This window comes from Geotrypetes seraphini, chromosome 8, assembly GCF_902459505.1.
Source record: "Geotrypetes seraphini chromosome 8, aGeoSer1.1, whole genome shotgun sequence".
In the NCBI taxonomy this organism is placed as follows: domain Eukaryota; kingdom Metazoa; phylum Chordata; class Amphibia; order Gymnophiona; family Dermophiidae; genus Geotrypetes; species Geotrypetes seraphini.
The window spans coordinates 179,120,180-179,145,397 of record NC_047091.1 but is presented as its reverse complement, the minus strand read 5'-3'; the positions used below and the strand labels follow the sequence as shown (position 1 = coordinate 179,145,397).

Here is a 25,218-nt window from a genome sequence, read left to right as displayed (position 1 = left end):
TCTCCAAATGGACGCCTCTGGTAGTGGTGTGGGCGCTGTTCTTAGCCAGGAGGCTCAGGGAATTGAACACCCTCTGTTATATCTCAGTCGGAAGCTCCATCCGAATGAGAAAAATTATGCGACAGTGGAACTTGAGTGCCTAGCGGCAAAGTGGGCTATGGAAACCCTGGGGCATTATCTAGAGGAACGCGAGTTCACGTTGGTCACTGACCATGCCGCTCTTAAGTGGCTACATACTATGCGCAATAATAACGCCAGGTTAACACGCTGGTATTTAGCTCTACAAACCTTTAGATTCAGAGTAGTCCATAGGCCAGGAACGTAGATGTTCTTTCTAGAATGTATGAGACATCCCAGCAGAAACAGAAGCCTCAGACTAGGCAGACTTTAAGGGAGGGGGTATGTGACATTTCCGCTCCCCGAGACGGTCATGTCCAAGGGAAACCCCAGCCTAAACACTGTGCCCGAGACCAGGGAGTGATCAAGAATGAACAGGCAGGGGATACTGAAAGCAGAGCTGCCTATCCTGAGCCATCTGAACCTGATCAGGAGCCAGAATACAAGTTAGCTCCACGGCCCAGTAAAAACCCCAGCTACACTAAGAGGTTTAATCAGGCTCCCAATGGTATTCTGCCCAGCAACCTGGGGGGGAGCCCAAGAGCACGAAAGCCAGGCACACACACACCTAGTACAGGGTGTGGCCCAAAGACTCTTAAGCAGCTCTCCAAGGCAGTAAGAGAGGCTGCACACGAGGACCTGGCAGGGAAGGTTCTCCGGGCCAGGCAAAGGCCAGACCTCGCTCAAGAACCCATGGAGTGTGAGGATTCCATTACTCAGGAGCCAGCAGAGCAGCTGGGTATTCCAAAAAATATGGACACGGATGAATGGACAATGCCCGAAGCTGACATCGAGGAAGCCATGGATGTGAGCTTGGCAGCTTCTCACTAAGTACTGCAGGTACGGAAGTGTATAATAATATAGTGGTGAAGATTGATAGAAACTATTTTTGTTTGGTGTGTAAAGCCAAGCTCAGAGCAGTGCTGCACCAGCTTGATTACGTTGCTGCACTCCAGCTGTACAAAAGCCCAGAGAAACTGAAGAAAGTTTTCTGGCTTGTGAAGCACTTTCCCTGTTAGCTATCTAAGTTCCAAGGACTTACAGAATTGGGGTAGGAGCCCCGAAGATCTGAGGGTTGGGATTCAAAGGGAGCTTGTTTAAAGCTAAGTAATAAAAGGGGAACCAGCAATTCTGTGGCCCAACAGTGGGAAAGACTGAAAACTGATTATTGCTGGAATAACAAGAGCCTGCAGCAAGGCTTTATTTTTTTTTTCTTTTCACGATTAAAGTTTACTTTGCAATGTGAAATGTAAGTGCCTGGTGAAGAATCCGGATTTTTGGATTGAAAGTCCAGGACTCAAGAGGATTCTTGAGAACTTCTTATGGGACTAGTTTTGGGTGCTCTTACTGAGACTGTGGTTCAGGGCAGGGTGAAGCCCTAGAACCTTGACTGTGAACTTACCTAACCTGAACACTGCTGTTCTTTCATTGAACTGTTTGCAAGATAAAAATCTGGTTTTTTTTTCTTGGAGAAAAAAGGAAGCTTATGTGCTAGTGCTTCTTTATATGATTTTTGGTTTTCTAATCATTGGGGTTTTGGAGACAAATTAAACTTTGGACATTGTTTTGATTTAGACTTGGCTCGCTGTGTTTTATTGTTGCGAAGCCCAAAGTATTGGGACACCAGTGAGGTCTTCCACATTGGGAGCCACGCCAGGGTCGTGCTGCCACCTGTCGGTGGTCTTTCGCAAGCTTCTGGAGACTCCGGCAGGTGACAGTATGTAATCTCGTGAACTCTTGCGATATTTGGCACCTCTCCTGGCTTGATGTAACATGGCGGTTGTGTCTGGTGCTGGAGGAGGTGAGAGCTGAAGGTAGTTGCGGACGCAACCACCGGATACTTAAGGCACAAGTTTTCCAGGCACAAGTCAGATATCAATTCTCTCCTGTACAAAAAAGCCTAGAGGACTACATCAAAATCTTGTCTCTTGCAGTTGATACTTTGGAATCTAAATCACAATTTTGCAGGAGGTAAAACTCTTCATGGTTTATAAATCTTTCCTTAATTGCTTCTGATAATTTCAGCTATACACAGCTGAAAGCAGTGCAACATGCAGAAAGTGAAAAACTATCTAAACTTCACTTTATGCATGTTACACTGCTTTCAGCTGTGTATAGCTGAAATTATCAAAAGCAATTAAGGAAAGATTTATAAACTACTAGTTTTTTAGCCCGTTACATTAACGGGTGCTAGAACAAATGTGTAGACTTAGGCATTTTTCTTCTTTATGTCTGTCTGTCTTTCTTTCTCTCTCTATGCCCCCTTTCTTTCTTTATGTCTGGACCCCTGTCTTTCTTTCCGTCTCTCCCCCTGTCCAGCAGCACCACTTCCCTGCTCCTCCTGTCCAGCAGCACCCCTTCTCCCTTCCTTTTAACTCCCCCCTGTCCAGTGGCACCCCTTCCCTGCTCCCCCTATCCAGCAGTAGCCCTTCTCCCTTCCTTTTACCTCCCCCTGTCCAGCAGCAACCCTTCTCTGCTCCCCCTGTCCAGCAGTAGCCCTTCTCCCTTTTACCTTCCCCCTGTCCAGCATCACCGCTTCCCTGCTCCTCCTGTCCAGCAGTAGCCCTTCTCCCTTCCTTTTAATTTCCCCCATCCAGCAGCACCCTTTCACTGCTCCCTCTGTCCAGCAGTAGCCCTTCTCCCTTCCTTTTACCTTCCACCATCCAGCAGCACCCCCTTCCTGCTCCCCCTGTCCAGCAGTAGCCTTTCTCCCTTACTTTTACCTCCCCCCTGTCCAGTAGTACCCCTTCTCTCCCTGCTCCCCCTGTCCACCTATGCTAGGTCAGGCAGCGTGGGGGCTTTTGCTAGGCAGCTCGGATCACATTATCTAAGTGTGCCGGCCTAGCAAATGCCCCGCAGCTGCTTGTTGAAACCATGGCTGCTGCCGCTGCTGGTCCAGAGGTGAGAAGAAGAGGCATCCCCGGCAGATTTAGGTAGTCATAAGGCAGGAAGTGAACCGGCATCAGAGATCAGGGCAGGATATCAGCTGAGGCCGGCGTCGGAGATCGGGGCAGGAAATCAGCTGAGGCATGCACAGTGCCACTGATCACGGACCCACCAAGTTTGAAGTGTGCATGCGCGATAAAGGTTTTATTATACACCATTATTTCCTGGATGCATCTAGAATCTGAACAGGCTGAGAAAGTCAGAAGGCAGATGGATTCAGCCCGAGAGAAACCAAGCTCTTAGGTGTAGAGATTGCAGGTTGGCATGAAGAAGCGATTCCTGATTCTGAGTGAGCAGAGTAGGAAATATTGGAAGAAGTATGGGCTCCCTGGAACTAAGTTGAAGCAGAAGGGAGAACCAATGTCTGGGCCACCGTGGAGCAATGAGAATCATGGCAGCGGCTTCTCTCTTGACTTTGAATAAGGTTCTCAACATGAGAGAAGTGGAGGGAATGCATATAGAAACAGGCTCATCCAATCGAGGAAAAAAGCATCTGCTGCCAGACGAAGAGGAGAGTGAAGTCTGGAACAAAACTGGGGTAATAATGACTAAAAAGTAATAAAAGAAAACCGCAAGAGCGGGAAGGCAGCAAAAAAATATCAACAGACGTTGATGAGCGACTTCTAAGCTCCACGGAAACTAAGAAACTGAAGGACTGTGCGCCCTACATCAGGCGGGAAGGCACTTGCATGGTTCGGGCTATCGCAAACTTTCTAAAGATTTAAAGTGGCAATGCACTTTTAAAGTGGTCCGTATGGGGACTCTTTCGGTGACATCACCCATTCGTGAGAATTTGCTGCCTGTTTGTCCTGGGATAAAGCACAGTTACTTACCGTAATAGTTGTTATCCAGGGACAGCAGGCACCGACGGAGCCCCACAACGGACAACCTCGAAAGCAAACTTGCTTGAAGATCTTCGAACTTTCAAGTGCTGCACCGCGCATGCGCGCGTGCCTTCCCGCCCGAACTAGGGGGCGCATCTCCTGTGAGGATCCTCAGTTCAGATACCTAGCCAAGAAGCCAACCAGGGGAGGTGGAAGGGTTGTGAGAATATCTGCCTGCTGTCCCTGGATAACAACTGTTAGGGTAAGTAACTGTGCTTTATCCCAGGACAAGCAGGCAGCATATTTTCACACATGGGTGACCTCCAAGCTAAGCAAAATGGGATGGAGGGAGTGTTGGCAGTTTAAGAAAAAAGATTTTGCAAAACAGATTGGCCAAAATGGCCATCCCTCCTGGATAAAGTATCCAGACAGTAATGAGAAGTGAAAGTATGAACCGAGGACCAAGTGGCAGCTTTGCAGATTTCCTCAATAGGAGTTGATCTGAGGAAAGCTACAGATGCCGCCATAGCTCGAGCTTTGTGACCCATCATTCAACCCTGCAGAGGAAGACCAGCCTGAGCATAGCAGAAAGAGATGCAAGCAGCCATCCGGTTGGAAATGGTACGCTTCGAGATAGGACGTCCCAAATCCCAACTTATTCGGATCAAAGGAGCTGAAAAGTTGAGGAGATGTTCTGTGAGGTTGAGTGCGTTGGAGGTAGAAAGCCAAGGCACATTTGCAGTCCAAAGTATGAAGAGCCGCTTCTCCCTGATGAGAATGAGGCTTTGGAAAAAATACTGGCAGAACAATAGATTGATTGATGTGAAATTCTGAAACTACTTTAGGTAAGAATTTGGGATGAGTACGGAGGACCACCTTTGTCATGGTGAAAAACTGTGAAAGGTGGGTCCGCAACCAACGCTTATAGCTCACTGACTCTTCGAGCAGATGTGAGGGCAATCAGGAATATAGCTTTCCAAGTGAGATACTTAAGGTGAGCTTTGTCAAGTGGTTCAAAAGGAGGCTTCATCAGTTGATCCCAAACCACTGGAGGCGGTTTAAGTGGTGGATGAACATTAAAAAGTCCTTTCATAAAGCGGGAAACCACGGGATATGCAGAGAGGTTTCCCTTCCAGAGGCTGATGAAAAGCAGCAATAGCACTGAGATGGACTCGAATAGATGTAGATTGAAGTACAGATTGTGACAAATGAAGCAAATAGTCCAGAACAGATGCCAATGAGGAAGACATTGGTTGCAGCTGACGTGTGGAACACCAAGTAGAAAATCTAGTCCATTTCTGACCGTAACATTGACGAGTGGATGGCTTTCTAAAAGCAAGTAAAATATCTTGAATAGACTGAGAAAATTGAGAAGAGTCTGTTAAGTAGAAAGGTACCAAGCTGTCAAGTGTAGAGACTGCAGATTGGGATGAAGCAAGGACCCATGACTCTGAATGAGCAGAGAAGGAAAAACTGGCAGAAGCAGAGGCTCCCTGGTGCCGAGTTGAAGTAGAAGGGAGTACCATGGTTGTCTGGGCCACCGAGGAGCTATCAGAATCATGGTAGCGTATTCTGACTTTAGTTTGACTAGAGTCCTGAGAATCAGAGGAAATGGAGGAAAGGCATAAAGGAACTGAGCCCTCCAGTCCAGGAGAAACGCATCTGCCTTGAGACGTTGAGGAGTGTAAATGCGGTAACAAAACTGAGGCAGTTTGAAGTTGAGGGGGGATGCAAAAAGATCTATCTGGGGGTCCCCCAGCGGGCAAATATTTGACGAAGTGTGGGAGAATTGAGTGTCTATTCGTGAGGCTGTAGAAGACGACTCAATTTGTCCACTAAACAGTTGCGTTGACTCTGAATGTAGATAGTTCTGAGGAAGATGTTGTGAAGAATTGCCCAATGCCACAGCTTCAGAGCTTCCTGACAGAGGGAGTGAGATCCTGTACCTCCCTGTTTGTTGACATAATACATGGCCACTTGGTTGTTTGTCCGAACAAGAACCACCATGTCGTGGAGGAGATGCTGAAAAGCTTTGAGAGCATAGATCACTCTGAGTTCCAACAGATTGATATGACACTGACGGTCTGTTGAAGTCCATAGACCCTGAGTACGGAGACCATCGACATGGGCTCCCCAGGCGTAGGCGGACGAATCGGTTGTGAGAACCTTCTGATGAGGAAGATTGTGGAACGGAAACCTCTGGAAAGATTGGAAGAGAGCATCCACCAACGGAGAAACTTCTGCAATAAAGGAGTTATTGTAATTTGTTGATATGGTGGATCCGTGGCTTGTTGCCATTGTAATGCCAGGGTCCACTGAGGAATGCGAAGATGAAGTCTGGCAAAAGGAGTCACATGAACTGTAGAAGCCATGTGACCAAGCAAAACCATCATTTGCCGTGCCGAAATGGATGGAAGACGAGAGACCTGATGACAAAGTCGAAAGAGGGTATCCTGACGTGGCTGTGGAAGGTATGCTCTCAGGAGGACAGTGTTCAGAGTTGCCCTAATGAACTGGAGAGATTGAGATGGAGTTAACTGAGACTTTGGAAAGTTTATCTGGAACCCCAGACTTTAGAGAAATAGAATAGTCTGTTGGGTCACTACAATAACCCCTGGAAGAGAGGGGGCCTTGATGAGCCAGTCGTCTAGGTATGGAAATACTTGAAGACCTTAGGTGCGAAGAGCTGCAGCTACCACCACCAGACATTTTGTGAATACCCTGGGGGATGAGGCCAAGCCGAAAGGAAGAACCCTGTACTGCAGATAAAGATTCCCCACTTTGAATCTGAGGTACTTGCGAAAGGCTGGATGAATGGGGATATGAGTATAAGCCTCCTTGAGATCTAGCAAGCACATCCAATCTCCCTGATCCATCAGGGAATACAAGGTCGTCAAAGAGAGCATCCGAAACTTCTCTTTGACTAGGAATTTGTTGAGAGCTCTGAGGTCCAGAATAGGTCGCAAATCCCCCGTCTTCTTTGGAACTAGAAAGTAGCGGGAATAGAACCCCAAGTTCCGCTGGGAAAGAGGAATCTCCTCGACAGCTCAAAGGCGAAGAAGAGCTCGGGCTTCGTGAAGAAGGGGAAGTTGCGACTGATTGGAAGGACACTCTCTTGGAGGGTGATCTGGAGATACCTGAAGCAAGCGAAGAGAGTATCCCTCTCGTAAGATGGTAAGAACCCAGAGATCTGAGGTGATGAGCTCCCACTGATGATAAAAAGTGGACAGGCGACCCCCTATGGGAAGAGGAGAATTCTGAAAGAGGGAGATTGGAATGCTCCAGCTGAGAACGTCACAAAGATTGAGCTGGCTTGGTGGCAGCAGGAGTTTGTGACTTCTGTTGACATTGTTGCTGCTGAGGACGGCAAGGTGGAGGCTGGAAAAAGCAGGAGTCGTTTTCTGAGGGTAACGACGAGGTGGAGGCCTGGAAAAAGCAGGAGTCGTTTTCTGAGGGTAACGACGTGGAGTTTGTTTATACGCCCTAGCTGGTGTAGTCTTGGGTTTAGGGCGAATGAAACAAAAGAGCGTTCATGTTCTAAGAGACGCTTAGTAGCTGCTTCAATAGAGTCATCAAATAACTCATTCTCTTGACAAGGTAGGTTTGCCAAACGATCCTGGAGATTGGGATCCATGTCAACAATACGTAGCCATGCCAGTCTACGCATGGCTATATCAAAGGCAGAGACTCGGGAAGACAATTCAAAAGCATCATATGAGGCTTGCAACATGAAGAGTCTCAACTGAGAAAGAGTCTTGATAATTTGCTTGAACTCAGAAAGACATGTCTTGGAAACATCCGGATAAAAGGAAGGCAACAATTTGAGAAAATGGTTGAAATAATTGGTGAAAATGTAATTATAGTTAAGAATCCTGAATATAGAAATAAATAATTAAAAAAAAAAAAAAAGAATCCGATTTGCCATCATCGAATTTTGATATAAACGGCGACCAAACTTATCCATAGTACGACCCTCCCTGCCTGGAGGGACTGCAGCATAGATCTTGGAAGGATGGGCTTTCTTCAAAGATGATTCCACCACCAAGGACTGATGAGAGTTGGGACTTCTCAAATCCCTTACAGGGAACAGTGCGATAACGGGATTCCAACTTAGATGGGATAGCAGTGATGGAATGAGTTTGAGAACTGGAGTCTTAGGCAATCTCAAAGACTCTTAGGTGGATGAGGAAGTTCCATGTCTGCCAAATATTCAGAAGTCTGAATGGAGGTCCAGTTTGAGAGCTTGTCCCATATCAAACACAAACTTGGCAAAGGTAGTTGACCTGGAATCAGAGGCTTCATCAGGAGAAGGACTACGAGACTTCGGAGCCACCGAGTAGGAAGGAGAAGTCTCCCTAGAGTATTGAGCGACAGGTTCAGACTCGAGATGTATGGTCACAGAAGCTGCACTGTGAGGTGGAGTCATAGAATGTTTTCACTTCAGGCTCCGCAATGGAGAAGTACCCAGAGTGCGAGGCACAGAATGAGTCGAAACAGGAGGAGAAGAGTCCCGGCGAGCCAGCTTCGAAGGAGGAGTCCTCGAGTCCTCAACTTGGATGGACTTCGGGTTGAGGCAGAGTGCAGTCGAGACCTGTGCTTCGAGGTGGAAGAGCGAGACAGAGAAGTCTCGGTATCCAGAGAAGAATGCAGTACAGAGGACTCACGACGAAGCTTGGAAGCAAGATGCCTCGAATGCTTCGAGCGGTGCTTCAAACGATGCAACTCAGGTGAAGAATCACTGAAGGACAACCGCTTCGAAGCACGAGACCTGCCTCGAGATGCGAGGACTGGAGGATCTGGTTGGGTCTCAGGCTGGTCTATCCGAGGCAGAGTCGAAGTTGGAAGCAGTTGAGCCACGATGGAGGATATCTGAGTGGTCAAGATGGACTTGAGCATGTCCTCGAGCACTAGCACCGAGACAGAAGGATCTGACCTCGTAGCAGCAGTGCGCTCCAAAGAGGGCGACCTCGAAGGTGAGTATTTCCTTATCTTGGAGGCACGCTTAGATGGAGGGCGCAAGGAGAACTTTGGTGGCTTCTTAGGTACAGCACCTGAAAGACACACAGGAGACTTACCCACCGAGGACGTCTTCACCGAGGTCACTGTCGAGACCTTCAAGGGCGTCAAACCCGGTGCAGGAGTGGAGGTCGCGGTCAAGGCCTTCGAGACCGAAGCTCCAGCTGAAGCCAAGGACGAGGCCTTCGAGACCAGGGCCGCAGCTGAGGTCTTGTCCGAAGGTTGTTCCATCTTGCCAAAAAGTTGTCGAAATTGGGCACACCTTTGACGAAAAGCTCGAAGTGTAAGAGTGAAACAGCGGTGACAGTCTTCGGGTGAATGGACCGAACCCAAACACTGCAACCAATGACAGTGAGGATCGGTGACAGAAATCACCCGATTACACTGACGACAGCGCTTGAACCTGGTAAGAGACCGGGATATAGAAAAAATAAAGTCCGTGTCGAACGAAGTGAGCGGTTGGGCCTAGGCCCAAGGCTCACCGACCGGATGAAAGGAACAGTAGAAAATACAAGTATATATATTTTTTTTTACAGAAAAGAAAAGATACATATCGACTGAACTTTTAAAAAGAAAAGAAATAGCCACAGTGAATAGAAGGCATATTTTGCTGCAGAGCTGAAGAAAAAACGTTTTCTTGGCTCCGCGGAAAATAACAAACTGAGGATCCTCACAGGAGATGCGCCTCCTAGTTCGGGCGGGAAGGTACGCGCGCATGCGCGGTGCAGCACTCGAAAGTTCGAAGATCTTCAAGCAAGTTTGCTTTCGAGGCTGTCCGCTGCGGGGCTCCGTCGGTGACGTCACCCATTTGTGAGAATATGCTGCCTGCTTGTCCTGGGATAACGAGTTTTACTTCAAAATTGTCATTTCTTTAATAAGACATTAACAATTTTTTCTGCGTTCCTCCAAGTACCTACAAATCTAAAATGTGACCCTGCAGAGGGTTTGAGTTTCAGACCGCTGCACTATACCAGGAGTAGGAAATTCCGGTCCTCGAGAGCCGGAGCCAGGTCAGGTTTTCAGGATCTCCACCATGAATATGTATGAGATGGATTTGCATGCACTGACTCCTTGAGATGCAAATCTATCTCATGCATATTTATTGTGGATAGCCTGAAAACCTGACCTGGCTCCAGCTCTCGAGGACTGAAATTGCCTACCCCTGCACTATACCTACGTAAGTTCAAGGCAATTTACAAGTAAGAAAACCCTTGTTAGAGCAGGGGGAACTTATCAGATTTACAATAAATTCATACAGACTAAACAGAGGATTTCAACACAGGTAGAGACAAATAGCAACAAACTTATTACACTTTGATATTGGGCACCACTGAATGAAGCCGATAGTTTTGTTGTAAACTTTCTCTGGAATCCAGCAGGGGATATGTAGGCACACTTAATGGAGAGTCTAGCCACAATGGAGGGTGGCAGGGAGTCTTCATGATGAAAAAGAGGTTTCATAGGATGGACTGTCCAAAATGTCCTGTCCTATATTCTGATCCAAACAGTAATGCTTAGTGAAAGTATGCACTGAAGGCCAGTTTGCAGCTTTGCAGATATCTTGGAAAGGTACAGAGCGGGATTAGCTACTGTGGAGGCTGTTGCATTAAAGGTGTGAGCACCAATTTTTCCAGGTAGTGGATGATTTGCTTTTTTGTAGTAGAAAGTCCTTTTAGAGGCTGGACTATATATGAATGCTTATAGCTCGCTTGAGGTAATCAACGAAGGCTCTCCTACAATCTAAAACATGGAGGTATTGTTCTGCTGCAGAGCCATTTGGGGGAGGGAAGAATGATTGCAGCACTATGTTCTGGTTGAGGTGGAAGTCAATCTACTTTAGGAAGAAATCTTGGGTGCAGAGATGGACCCGGTTAGGGAAGAATTGTGTATAAGGATAATATGTTACTAGCATGTGGAGTTCACCAACACATCTTGTTGGCGTGATGTTTGTAAGAAAGACCATTTTCCAAGTTAGGTATCTTTCATCAGAAATACCCAGAGGTTCAAAGGGCTGGTCCATGAGCTGGTCTAGGACAACGTTGATGTCCCATGGCAGAGGCAGGTCTCAAAAAGAAGGTCAGAGATTAGTTAGGCCTCTTGTAAAGCACACCACCAAGGCATGCTGCAAAATTGGTTTCCCACCTACTAGGAGATGAATAAATTCATCTTTAGTCCTGAATCAAATGAAGGTGGTAAGCTAATATTTGTGGAATTTATTTTATTTTAAAAAAAAATATTACTTACAACCATCTTACAATTCTGAGTGAGTTAACAGTCTAACATACATAATTAAATCAATGTCACAAATGGAGCAGGTAAGTGGGTTTTGTCCCTGGGCAGACATCCAATGAGAAAAACAAGACAATTTTGATTGGTAGGATCTTATAGTGAATGGCTGTCTAGCGGCTAGAATTGTTTTTACTGACAAAGACTGGTATGTGTTCCAGAGTTCTCCATTCAATTTCCACGCAGTAAGGCCGAAACACAGCGTTCAGATACTTGAAGGGTATTAATGTAGAACAAAATCTTTTCCAGAGAAAGGAAAATGGTAAAACCAGAAAACATAATTTGAGGTTGAGGGGTGGTAGATTCAGGGGCAATGTTAGGAAATTCTACTTTACGGAGAGGGTAGTGGATGCCGGGAATGCGCTCCTGAGAGAGGTGGTGGAGAGTAAAACTTAGTGACTGAGTTCAAAGAAGCGTGGGATGAACACAGAAGATTTAGAATCAGAAAATAATATTAAATATTGAACTAGGCCAGTTACTGGGCAGACTTGCAGGTCTGTGTCAGTGTATGGCCGTCTGATGGAGGATGGGCAGGGGAGGGCTTCAATGGCTGGGAGGGTGTAGATGGGCTGGAGTAAGTCTTAACAGAGATTTCGGCAGTTGGAACCCAAGCACAGTACTGGGTAAAGCTTTGGATTCTTGCCCAGAAATAGCTAAGAAGAAAAAAATAAAAAAAATTTAAATTGAATCAGGTTGGGCAGACTGGATGGACCATTCAGGTCTTTATCTGCGGTCATCTACTATGTTACTATGTTTGGGTACAGGATCTGATCATTCCGTTGTGTAAGCAGAGGGGTTGGTCCTCAGAGGAACTGGAGGAGCTTTGAGAAGATCCAAGTTTATTTATATTTGATATACCGAATATCAACAAGTATCTGGTTGGTGTATAATACTAAAATTAAGATACAACTTTTTTAAAAAAGGGGTCATTTTTTAAAAAAGGGGCCAAAATAGGGTGGAGGGGGATATTTCTGAACTTTGACCCTAGAGTAGTTACACGGGATGGGAGGATGAGTATGAAGATATTATTAATATGAAGAGGGTAAGGTTACTGGGCAAATAAATGTCACTATGTTTTATTGTATAATCATTGAGTGAGAGGGGAGAAAATGAGTGGTTATATATATATAATTGTAAGTGGATGTGCTTAAATTGATGTTTTATGTGTTATATATTCATGTATTGCACTTTTGAAGTATGGAAAATCAATAAAGAATTATAACAAAACAAACAAACAACATAAGTGATTGATGAGACAGACAGATTTGGTATGAGAGGTGCTGGGGTAAGGGAAGAATAAAATTATATCGAAGTAGAAATAAAATTTAAGAGGAAGGTAAGGGGGGAAAAGTAGAAAGGGAGGGGAAGTCTCTTCTTCAAAATGGTTCTCTTTCATTACAGTTTTTGGGTGAAGTTAGTAGGAGAAGTTATCCTCTCATATTTTGATATGCATCTCGAAATAAAAAGGTCTTGAGTTTACTTTTAAATTTATCGAGGGACTCTTCAAGCCAAATATCTGAGGGGAGAGCATTCCAGAGAGCAGGGGCTGTAGCAGAGAAAATGGTGTTACGTATTATACTTGTCTGGGCCACTTCGCAGCAATGAGTAGGAGTCTGTGATAACCTTCTGCAACACCTTATGCCCCATCCAGAACACTTCACTTTACTTAACAAAAAGATATGTTCTCCGATAGACAAGCAGAGTAATGTAGCCCCACTTGACGGTGAAGTCCCTGTACTGAGCCTGCACCATGGAACCGTCCTAGTACAGTAGTATTTTTTTTTTTTTACCTACTGGGCATGAGCAGTCATCTTGCCTGTGTAGCTCCACCCCCGAGTTTGACAGTTTATTTTCCCTTCTAGACAAAGCAAGTCGTTCTCTCTCCTTCTGCCTGACTAAAAACTGACTGACAACTGACATCGATCTCAAAATTGCATTCAACAACTCGGCAGTTCAACCGCTAGGATCAGCGCAAAAAAAAAACAGTAAAAGCGAAGAGAGAGACACCTGGCCCCTGTAACACTCAATGATTTCCACTTGAAACGGAAGGGAAGTATACACTAAATCCTTGGCTACACACTTGTCCCAAAAAGAAAGAATATAAGAAAGAGAAGTCTAGAAGGGCAAAATACCTTGAAAATTATTGAAGAATCAAAAAATCCTCCATATGCTAATGTAAACCGGAGATGTATGGCTGTTTTGCCTAAAGAACAGTGGCAATAACGTGTTCCGAATAAAATGTTATGACTGAACTGTCACTTCCCAGAAATAGGCCGTAATGGCAAAAAAGAACAAATTTCCATGTTTATCAACCCCTGGTTGAGCAAATCCAGGGGCACCGAGAACCACGACTCGTCCAGTGACAAACCCTTCAGATCCGCATACCATGGACATCGCGGCAAAACAGGAGCTACCAGGATCATCCTGCCTTGAAAGCGTGCTATGAGATGAAACACACCCTGCAATCATCAGTCCAGTGAAACACTTAAAGAAGAGTACCCAGAGGCCATTAAAGAGCTAATGCGCCTACTCCCTCTGACTCCCATTCCCAGCGTCTGCTGAAGAACCTAGGAAGCTTACATTTGGAGATGAGAACAAGAAATCTAGTATTAAGAAATCTCATCTCTACACCATAAACTGAACCACCTGAGCGAACAGTTCCCAATTTCTGGAAGGTATAAAATTCCTGATGAGGAAGTCAGTCTAAAGACTTTTCCTGTCTGGCAATGTGAGCTGCCAAGAGAAGAGTAAGATGATCCACTGAAGCAGAACCATTGCCTCTACCGGCAACGAGGCACATATGGGTGACGTCATCAGCAGAGCCCAGATGTGGAAGTTCGCAAGCATACTTGCTTGAAGAAAGCAGAAGTTTTGAGTCCACCGCAACGCACATGCGCCTTCCCACCCAGCGTAGGGCGCGTATCCTCAGTTCAGATAGCTAGCAGAAACTCTGCTCCTTGTATAGAGTTGGAGGATTCCTGCCGAGGCACTTGCAAAGATTATGCTCCTTGCTTCACATGCTTAGATGCCAGACCAGACACTCACAGAGACTCTGCTCCCTGCAAAGAGTTGTAAGCTCACACTGAGACAAAGGAAGCGACTCGATCTCGCGGGAGTCTGCAGAATGCCCAGGCTGGATGAGAGGAAGAAGCTTCAGTCCCATATTAGTAAGGAACTGAATGAATTGCTTCTCCAACATGATCTGGAAAGAAGCCGTCAAGGATGGATCTGTGTCTGAAACCGGACCACCTGCTTTGGCTGGAGGTTCCACCGAGGCAGTGTAAATGTGCTTCGACTTGGAAGTCTTAGGCACTTTGAGCACCACCGCTAGAACTTTCTGCTGAGCTATCTAACCTGAGGTAACAGGGGAAGATACAGCAGATGTCGTCGAAGAGAGAGCCGCTGCAAACGACAAAGGTCTGATGAGGCTCGAGGTGGAAGCAGTAGAAGCAGGAGGAGTCTCGGTCGAAGGTGAGGCCGGGGCTGCCTTCGAAGTCGAGGGATGGGAGGAAGAATCCATCCCGAAATGCTTCTTCACCAAAAGACGACGACGTTTAAGGGCTCGAGGTTGAAGAGTAGCACAGCGCTCGCATGACTTCGGTTGATGTTCCTGCCCAAGGCACTTGAGGCACCGACATTGTGGGTTCGTAAGGGAAATTGTACGCTGGCACTGGCTACACTTTTTGAAGCTCTTTGCAGGCCGGGACCTAGAAGGAAAAACGGTCGCTGCAAAATCGAAGCCCTTGGGCTGCGGCCGAGTGGCCTGCCACAGCAGTTGGACGGAAAATTGAAAACATTTTTTAATCTAGAAATAAAAGAAATAAAGTAAGAACAGCGATTTGTGAGGAAAAAAATACAAACCGCGGTTCAGAGAAGGCACGAAGGAACGAAGTTAAACGCAGAGAGTCAAAGACGGACTTCTCGACTCCGTGGAGAACTGAGGAGATGCGCCCTGCACTGGGCAGGAAGGCACTCGCGCATGCGCGGTGCGGTCGATTCAAAACTTCTGGTTTCTTCAAGCAAGTATGCTTGCGAGCTTCCGCCACCGGGCTCCGCTGATGACGTCACCCATATGTGAGAATAGCCTGCCTGCTTGCCCTGGAATAACAGGTTCATCCCCAATCTACCTGTCGCACCATTTTGTATTTCCAGGCAACACTTGCACATGTAATGCCTATCTGTTTGCCTTCCCCTCCCCGAAGGGCTGTATCTAACAAGCGATTCCTTGACAGATGACTGTCACCAAGCAGGCAAATGGAATAAATGTCTAACCACTCTCATTTCTACATAGAAACATAGAATATGACGGCAGAAAAGGGCTGTAGCCCATCAAGTCTGCCCACGCTAATGACCCATCCCCAGACTTCACCCGGCTAGAGATCCCACATGCATATCTCATTTCTTTTTAAAATCGAGCACTCTGCTGCCGTTAATCACCTGCAATGGAAGTTCATTCCAATGATCGACTACCCTTTCGGTGAAGAAATACTTCCTGGTGTCGCCATGAAATTGCCCGCCTTTGATTTTCAGTGGATGACCTCTTGTGGTTGAAGGTCCTTTAAGAAAGAAGATATCGTCTTCCACCTCGATGCGGCCCGTGATATATTTAAAAGTCTCAATCATGTCCCCCCTCTCTCTACGTTCCTCGAGCGAGTAGAGCTGCAGTTTATTCAGTCTTTCCTCATATGGGAGGTTCCTGAGTCCCGAGACCATCCTGGTGGTCATTCGCTGAACCGACTCGATTCTCCGCACATCTTTTTGATAATGTGGTCTCCAGAATTGAACACAATATTCAAGATGAGGTCTCACCATGGATCTGTACAGGGGCATTATGACTTCGGGCCTCCGGCTGACGAAACCTCTACGGATGCATCCCACCATTTGTCTAGCCTTGCATTTCTCCACCTGCTTGGCAGTTTTCATGTCTTCACTAATAATTACCCCCAAATCACGTTCTGCCCTAGTCCTAGCTAAGGTCTCACCATTTAGAGTGTAAGTTCTGCACGGGTTTCTGCTGCCAAGGTGCATGACCTTACATTTTTTGGCATTGAAGCTTAGCTGCCAAGTCGAGGACCAATGTTCCAATAAGAGCAGGCCCTGTTCCATACTGTCGGGCAAGGTGCTGTTATCTACTATGTTGCATAGTTTGGCGGCGTCGGCGAATAGTGTTATTTTGCCTTGAAGCCCTTGAGTCAGGTCTCTTATGTATATGTTGAAAAGGATCGGTCCCAAGACCGATCCCTGTGGCACTCCACTGGTCACCTCCAATGTGTTGGAGGGGGTACCATTAACCACTACTCTCTGGATTCTACCGCTTAACCAATCATTGACCCATGTTGTCAATGTCACTCTCAATCCCATCGAAGTCATCTTGCTCAACAATCTGCAGTGCGGGACGCTATCAAAAGCTTTGCTGAAGTCCAAGTAGACGTCCAGAGACTTCCCCGTAAAAAGTTTCCTTGTAACCCAGTCAAAGAAGCTGATCAGATTGGATTGACAGGACCTTCCCTTTGTGAATCCATGCTGGTGGGGATCCTGTAGATTCTCCTCGGTCAGGATCGTATCTAATTCGTGTTTAATAAGTCTTTCCATGAGTTTGCTCACTATTCTAATTCACCCGTTCATTAAAACAACAAAAAACGTCCCAAATTTAAAAAAATAAAGGGGTGGGTAGGCGGTCCGCGCGGAGACAAAATGTTCGCTTCCCCCGACCCCCACAGCGCGCCCCTCCCGTCTTCCGTCACACTTTCTTTTTTTCAATCTTATTTCTACACCATTACCTCGCAAGTGCTGCCATTCATCAGAGGTGGACTACGCCAGGCCAAGGCGAGGGAGGGCACTTAGCTAAATTAATTTATTCACGAGGCGCTTAATGAGGTGCTCAACGCCAACCGTCGGCTGATTGGTTTCGCCCTTGGACCGAGGTCACGTGAGGCGGAGGAGGGCCGACGAGAGGACGCGAGAGAGGCTGAGGGGAGAGAAGGCGGGAAAGTGCTGTTCGGCTCCCGGAATGAGAGAATTGCCGCGGCCGCCTGAGGAACGAGATCGACAAATACGCGCGGAAGAGGGTAGACGTGGCATGTTTACAGACCCCATTATCTTTTTTTTCCCTTGTAAACAATATTGAATGAGAGAGTTGAAAGAAAATGAACCAGCCGCAGTTGGATGCATCTGACATCCCAACGTACTCGTTTATGAATGACATGTTGCCTTTGTTTCTAGACAGGCCGAGGACGTTTGATTTGGACTACTGTAAAAATACACATATATTTATAAAACAATTTTAACAACTTAGGGGGTCAATATTCAGCCCACGATGGTCAGTGTTTTTTTTTGGGGGGGGGGTGTTCTTTCTTGTAGTGGCCAGCATTAATAAAACAACTTTACCATGTTAGTATCCAATTATGGGCTGGTGCTGAATATCCAAGAATCAGGGGGAGGGGGGGTTCTCATCAGTGAATATTCCAGCTGCTAACCCAGTGGCCTTGGTGCTATCTTAATGTTATCCAGTTATAAGTTGGAATATCTGTGCTGAAGGAGTCTGGGACTGGTTTTCCCAAGTATTGAACACAGTTTTCTCTTTAATAAAATGCTGAATTATGTTTAGCTGCAGACCTAACTTATCTCATGTTCTAGCCTGCCTGCACTGGGTGTTTTATCTTGGGCATTCTAGTTTCTTATGGCTTTAGAAACATAGAAAAGTGACAGCAAGTCTGTCCACTCTATTGTCCCACCCACCCTCCTAGCTACCCTTTGAGAGATCGCATTCTGATGTCCCATTCCCTCTTAGAGATCTGGCATGAACATCCCATCTGTTCTTAAAATCTGGCACACTACTGGCCTCGATCACCTGTGCTGGAAGCTCATTCCAATTGTCAACCACTTTTTCGGTGAAGAAATACTTCCTGGTGTTGCCATGAAACTTCCCGCCCTTTATTTTCAGCGGGTGCCCTTTTGTGGTCGAGGGTCCTCGAAGAAAGAAAATATCATCTTCTACCTCAATACAACCAGTGATATACTTAAACGTCTCAATCATGTCTCCCTACGTTCTTCGAGAGTATAGCTGCAATTTGTTTAGCCTTTCTTCGTACGATAGATCCTTGAGTCCCGAGACCATCCTGGTGGCCATATGCTGAACTGACTCAACCCTCAGCACATCCTTATGGTAATGTGGCCTCCAGAATTGTACGCAGTACTCCAGATGAGGCCTCACAATGGTTCTGTACAATGGCATTATGACGTTGGGCTTCCGACTAACAAAGCTTCTCCGGATACAGCCCAGCATTTGCCTAGGCTTGGATGAAGCCTTCTCCACTTGATTGGCAGTTTTCATGTCTTCACTAATGATTACTCCCAAATTTCGTTCTGCTGCAGTCCTTGCCAAGGTTTTCCATACAATATCGTGTATGCTATCTCAGCATACACGCTATTGTATTCCGCCCTCCTGGACATGTAACAGAAAGACTGCAGGGCTTAGATAAGTGACCTGCTAGTGTGAGCTTAGGACCAATGATTGTTAAGAAAAGTAACACGTGAAAATATTTTTCTAGAATTCAGTTGTATAGCCAGAAGGATGTATAAATATCTCTGTAACTTCCTGGTTTCTGGACTTCTGAAACCAGCTTGGGGCTCAGGGGTCCGCATTTGCTGAATAAACATCTGTGCTTTCTTCAAGTCTCTAAGTTTTGTGGCTGACCAAAGTGACCTTTCAGTGCTACTTGATGTCCTCCAGCTCTTTCCAAGTTCCACCCATGGATCATCCTGGTACTGCCGAGATCATACCAAGGCAATCGGAGGGAAAACTCAACCGGGGATGGCAGATTTTGGGGTAGCAGAGCTTTCCTGTTGCCTCTATCTCTTCCAGGGCAGGCTGGAAGATTAAAGAAGCATTGTTGCTGCATGGTAGACCTTTTAAGCACAGGCCCATGCTGAAGTGCTACTTTGTCCTATCCCCTCCAACAGGTCCGACTTTACCTATAGAAACATAGAAACATAGAAATAGACGGCAGATAAGGGCCACGGACCATCTAGTCTGCCCACCTTAATGACCCTCCCCTACCTTTCTCTGTGAAGAGAACCCATATGACGATCCCATTTTGTCTTAAAATCGGGCATGCTGCTGGCCTCAATCACCTGAAGTGGAAGACCATTCCAGCGATCCACCACACTCTCGGTGAAAAAGTACTTTCTGGTGTCACCGTGCAGCTTCCCTCCCCTGAGTTTCCATGGATGCCCTCTTGTAGCCGTGGGACCTTTGAAAAAGAAGATATCTTCTTCCACCTCGATACGGCCCGTGAGATATTTGAACGTCTCGATCATGTCTCCCCTCTCTCTGCGTTCCTCGAGAGAGTATAGCCGCAACTTATCCAGCCGTTCCTCGTACGGGAGGTCCTTGAGTCCTGAGACCATCCGGGTGGCCATTCGCTGGACCGACTCCAGTCTCAGCACATCTTTGCGGTAATGAGGCCTCCAGAATTGTACACTGTATTCCAGATGGGGTCTCACCATGGATCTATACAATTGCATAATGACTTCAGGCTTATGATTGACGAAACCCCTACGTATACACCCTATGATTTGTCTAGCCTTAGATGAAGCCTGTTCCACTTGATTGGGAGTCTTCATGTCTTCACTGATGATCACCCCTAAGTCCCGTTCTGCTACAGTCCTTGCTAGGATCTCGCCATTAAGGGTGTAAGTTTTGCATGGATTTTGGCTGCCAAGGTGCATGACTTTGCATTTTTTGGCATTGAAACCTAGTTGCCAGATCCTAGACCAGCGCTCCAATAGGAGTAGGTCGTGCTTCATATTGTCGGATATTGAGTTTTTGACCGTTGCACTCCTTTCTACTACATTGCATAGTTTGGCGTCATCTGCGAATAACGTTATTTTACCTCGAAGCTCTTCTGCCAAGTCTCTTATAAAGATATTGAACAGGATCGGGCCCAAGACCAAGCCCTGCGGCACTCCACTGATCACCTCCGTCATTTCAGAGGGGGTGCCATTCACCACCACCCGCTGACGCCTGCCTCCAAGCCAGTTCTCAACCCATTTTGTCAAAGTGTCACCCAATCCTATAGAACTCATTTTGCTCAACAGCCTGCGATGTGGTACGCTATCGAAAGCTTTGCTGAAGTCTAAGTATACAATGTCCAGGGGCTCCCCAACATCCAGCTTCCTCGTTACCCAGTCAAAGAAGCTCATCAGGTTGGATTGGCAGGATCTCCCCATAGTAAATCCATGTTGACGGGGATCCCGTAGATTCTCCTCGTTCAGGATCGTATCCAATTGACGTTTGATTAGAGTTTCCATCAGCTTGCTCACTATTGATATGAGACTCACCGGTCTATAGTTTGCAGCCTCCATTCTGCAACCTTTTTTGTGGAGTGGAATGACGTTAGCCATTTTCCAGTCCAACGGGACTATACCCGTACTAAGGGAGAGATTGAAAAGCGTGGATAGTGGTTCCGCTAAGACATCACTTAACTCCCTGAGCACCCTGGGGTGTAAGTTGTCTGGCCCCATCGCTTTGTTAACCTTGAGTTTAGACAGCTCACAGTAGACACTGCCTGGCGTAAACTCGAAGCTACTAAACGGGTCTACTGAACTATCCCTTGTCTGTAGCAGAGGGCCAGATCCCGGCTCCTCGCGGGTGAAGACCGAACAGAAGTATTTGTTTAAAAGTACAGCCTTTTCCGAGTCCGCTTCTATATAGTTCCCGTCTGGTTTCCTAAGGCGTACTATCCCGCCTGTGTTTCTGTTTCTGTTTCTGTCGCTAATATACCTGTAAAAGGATTTATCGCCCTTCTTGATGTTCTTCGCTAACGTCTCCTCGTTTCGGAATTTGGCCTCTCTAACTGCTGTTTTGACGGCTCTTGCCTTGGCCAGGTAGTCTTCTCTCGAGTCCTGATTCCCTGATTGTTTGTAAGAAATGAACGCTCTTTTCTTCTCTTTTATGAGGCCCGAGATCTCCGCAGAGAACCACTGTGGCCTATTGTTCCTTCGCCATTTACTTACTGATTTTATATATCGGTTGGTTGCCTCCTGTATGGTATCTTTCAGAGCTGACCACATTTCTTCTACGTTATCTGTTACCGCTTGGTTTTGTAGCGCTTGATGGATGAATTCCCCCATGCCCTCGAAGTTGGCGTCCTTGAAGCTTAGGACCTTGGTCAATGTGTTAGATTTGGCGAACCCCTTTTTGAGATTGAACCATACCATATTATGGTCACTGGAGGCCAACGCTTCGCCCACTGAGACCTCTGTGACACTTTCGCCATTGGTAAGTAACAGGTCCAGTATTGCCTGCTCCCTTGTTGGCTCCAGTACCAGTTGTTTCAGTCTTGCTCCCTTCATAGAGTTCAATAGCCTCCTGCTGCTGCTGGATGCAGAGGAAAGTGTGTTCCAATCCACACCAGGCATATTGAAGTCACCTAACAGTACTGTATCCCCTCGCAAGGTGATATTCTCTATGTCTCCGATCAATTCCATATCCAGGTCCTCCTGTTGTCTTGGGGGTCTGTATATTACGCCAAGATACAGGCATTTGTCTTTCCCCCTGGCCAAATTTACCCAAAGTGATTCCCCTGTGTACCTGACATCTGCAATTCTGGTGACTTTAATGTCATCTTTAGTATATAGTGCTACACCTCCTCCCATCTTGCCCTCCCTGTCACGGCGAAGTAAATTGTAGCCTGGTATGACCATTTCCCACCCGTGGGAGTCCGTGAGCCAGGTCTCAGATATCGCCACCACATCCAGGTCAGCGTTCCTCATTTCAGTCTCTAATTCTAGGATCTTGTTGCCCAAACTGTGGGCGTTGACGTACATGGCTTTCCATGTCGCATGTTCGCTTTTAGACCAGTTAAGACCCTGGCCCAGGGTGCTGGTGACAAAAGGATACCAAAATCCTAGTTCTACCTTCAGACTTCTAGAGGAATAGATGCTGAATAGATTTTGGTACCCTTTATCATATTGGGTCCAGCAGAAGAGGGAAACTTGAATGAGGGAGGGAGATATTGGATCACAGGTGGTGGTGCTGGTGGGGGGTGAAACGAATGAGGTCCGTTTCTTGGTCCCAAAACTGTCCTGCAAAAATCCTGCCACCTGGTCAGATATCTGGAGGCAATTTCCTTAAGTAAGAAGGATTCACAGAAGGCCCAAAGAAATTACCTGTTTAATTTTCAGAATACATTCAGTTATATATCTTTCACATGGGTCAGTGGTAACCATCACAGGAAAAGGGGGATGGACAAGAGAGGGGAGGGGGTGCGTGAGCAGGATATGTACATGACAGGGGGTTTGAGCCTGTATTGTCTTAAAGATGAAACTTCGTTAACATGATTAAATGACCTCTTCCCAAACCATCGAGAGAGTAACGAACATTCTGCATTTGATTACCTCCAGCACAGGCAGGAACAAAAGACATAAAATATGTGTGTCCTTTTTAAATGTATCCTTTCATAGACAGAGACAGAAAACCTATCCTTTCAAATGTGTCCTTTTTGGGGGTAGGAGAGAGATACCAGATTGAGGGATGGAGGTGTGCCAGTGCAAAGATTGGCTCAGGGCACAGTCCCTTGAGCCATCCCTGCCCTCCAATAGGAAGTTTGCTTTAGAGGAAGGCAGAGCAAAACAGTGCTTCATCAGTGTGGGACTGTGCTTATAGGATCCATGCAATGCTGATGCCTCTTTAATCTTTGGGCCACACCAAAAAGCAAGGAGAGGGGGACGGTATTGGTAGGCCTGAAAGTGAGAAGTGAAAAGAGGAGATGAGAAGCTGGGGAATTGCCCCTGTTCTCCACACAGGTTTTACGCATCAGTTTATTTCCGATTGGCATTTTTATCCCTGTATCTTTACCATAGAACTTCATAGGGACCCCTGAAGAAGACATTCTTTCGAAACACGGACCGTGTTGGGTCCAGGGTCCAAAGCTTTTTAGCGGACTATGTCTTAGAGGTTTTTATGTGGTGTACCAAGTTTTAATATTATTTTAATAATAATAAAGTCCATCTCAGGAACATCATTTCTCCACATAACTCTCTACATTGGTTTTTGTTTGCTCTATGTTATTACAATATGCATGGTTTTATTGTGATCCACTTATGAGTTAAGTGGAATATAAGTTTTAAAATAAATAAAATCCATAAATAAATACAAATCTTAAAAAAGACATCAATACAATAATGATAAACTTCATAATAATACAAATTAACCTCACCCCCTTTTATCAAGCTGTGCTAGAGGTTTTAGCACAAGCTGGTACAGTAAATGATCCAATGCTCTTATAATTCCTAAGAGCGCTGGAGCACTTACCTCATTGGCTTGCACTAAAAACCTCTAGCACAGCTTGATAAAATATTATAATTCTTGAACCCAAGCAATTGTTGAAATTTTTGGTGCCTAAGGAGGGAGTCTGACTGTGATTGTAGTTCCCTTTGGTTAGCATTTAATCTGGCTGTCACTCTCTCTGCGGCATTCGACCTAGTTGACCATCACAAACTACTCCAGATATTAGACGCAATAGGAATTTCAGGTAATGTTCACAAATGGTTCCAAAGCTTCCTCAAAACACGAACATACAAAGTCAAATCAAAAGAGCACATATCCGACCCATGGTCAAACCCATGTGGAGTACCACAAGGATCACCATTATCACCCATATTATTTAACCTCTTCATAGCATCCCTAGGCATAACCCTAGACGCCCTAAACACAGTATCATTCAGCTACGCAGATGATATAACTATCCTCCTCCCCTTTAATATTCAAGACCCCTTATCCACAAACTACCTGAAAATGATAATGGAAACGGTAGAAAAATGGATGTCAAGTCATAAACTAAAACTGAACTCGGAAAAAACTAAATTCCTACTACTGGAAAGGGAAAAAAAACCTTCTCTCACAGAACTAGAAGTAAACACAATCAAGTACCCAATGCAAAGCACACTCAAAATCCTGGGAATCCTACTAGACAGAAATTGCACAATGCAATCTCAAATCCACAATATCATCCAAAGAGCATTCTTCACAATACGTAACCTAAGAAAAATAAGAAAATTCTTCAACAAAGATCAATACAAGATATTAGTACAATCCCTAGTACTGAGTATTGTAGACTACTGTAACAGCCTATACCTATCATGCCCAAATTACATGATAAAACAATTACAGACAGTTCAGAACACAGCCCTCAGAATCATCTACTCACTAGGCAAATACGACCACATCACCAAAGCATACTTAGACTCACACTGGCTACCAATAAAAGCAAGATCTCAGTTCAAATTCTACTGTCTACTATACAAGGTAATACATGGAACAGCACCCAGCTACCTAAACAACAGACTACACCGTAACCTCTCACACAGATCAAGGAGAACCCAGAGCCTATTCACTCACCCCCCTCTCAAAGGAACACGACGAAAGAAACTATATGACAGCCTTTTAGCGACACAGGCAGCAAAGATCGATACTACCATCACCAATCTACTGACCAAATCAATAGACATTAAAGCATTCCGAAAAGAAATCAAAACTCATCTCTTCAAAAAACACTTCCCATCATCATAACCTCAAAAAAGTTTAAGATAATGCTCTCATGACTACCCAAACACCACCACCAGCAACACCCGAATCCGAACAGTATTATCTCTACTCGTCTAAACAACAGAATCCGGACAATATTATCTTTATTCGTCTAAACAACCTATCACTATCTACTATCTACTACCAATTTATCCTGGAAAAGTCCAGAACAACAATTGTAACTTAACGCATTCTTGTTTATATGTACTGCAATGCTACTGGAAATGTCCAGTCTTCTAACATGTAATCCGCTTAGAACCGCAAGGCACAAGCGGAATAGAAATCACTAATGTAATGTAATGTAATGTAATCTGCTTTGTAGTTAGAGTTTTCTTTCTTTTTTTTCTAAGTGTATGTTTCCTGCTTGACTCCACAATATTGTGGACTAATGAATGATATTTATTTTGTGTATTAAGGGGTTTCGCTATGTATTTATGTCTT

General features: G+C 45.6%; 2 protein-coding genes across 6 annotated transcripts in view; one reads left to right on the top strand and one right to left on the bottom strand.

Annotated features, from left to right (window-relative positions):
- LOC117365590 (acyl-CoA dehydrogenase family member 11-like) overlaps window positions 1-25,218 on the bottom strand; it is a 241,193-nt gene that overhangs the window by 194,104 nt on the left and 21,871 nt on the right. For 3 of the 5 annotated variants that reach the window (XM_033956125.1, XM_033956130.1, XM_033956126.1), the window contains exon 1: window positions 16,970-17,093. The exons of the other annotated variants lie outside the window; for them this stretch is intronic. In XM_033956125.1, coding sequence (XP_033812016.1) covers window positions 16,970-16,986 — 17 coding nt within the window. In that variant the 5' untranslated portion in view covers window positions 16,987-17,093. Of the gene's footprint in view, window positions 1-16,969; window positions 17,094-25,218 lie in introns of those variants that run through there. 5 annotated transcript variants of the gene reach the window in all.
- Window positions 17,203-25,218, top strand: part of HORMAD2 (HORMA domain containing 2) — a 130,473-nt gene continuing 122,457 nt past the window's right edge. Inside the window, exon 1 of the mRNA XM_033956131.1 lies at window positions 17,203-17,257. The gene's annotated coding sequence lies outside the window, so the exon portion shown is untranslated. The remainder of the gene's footprint in view (window positions 17,258-25,218) is intronic.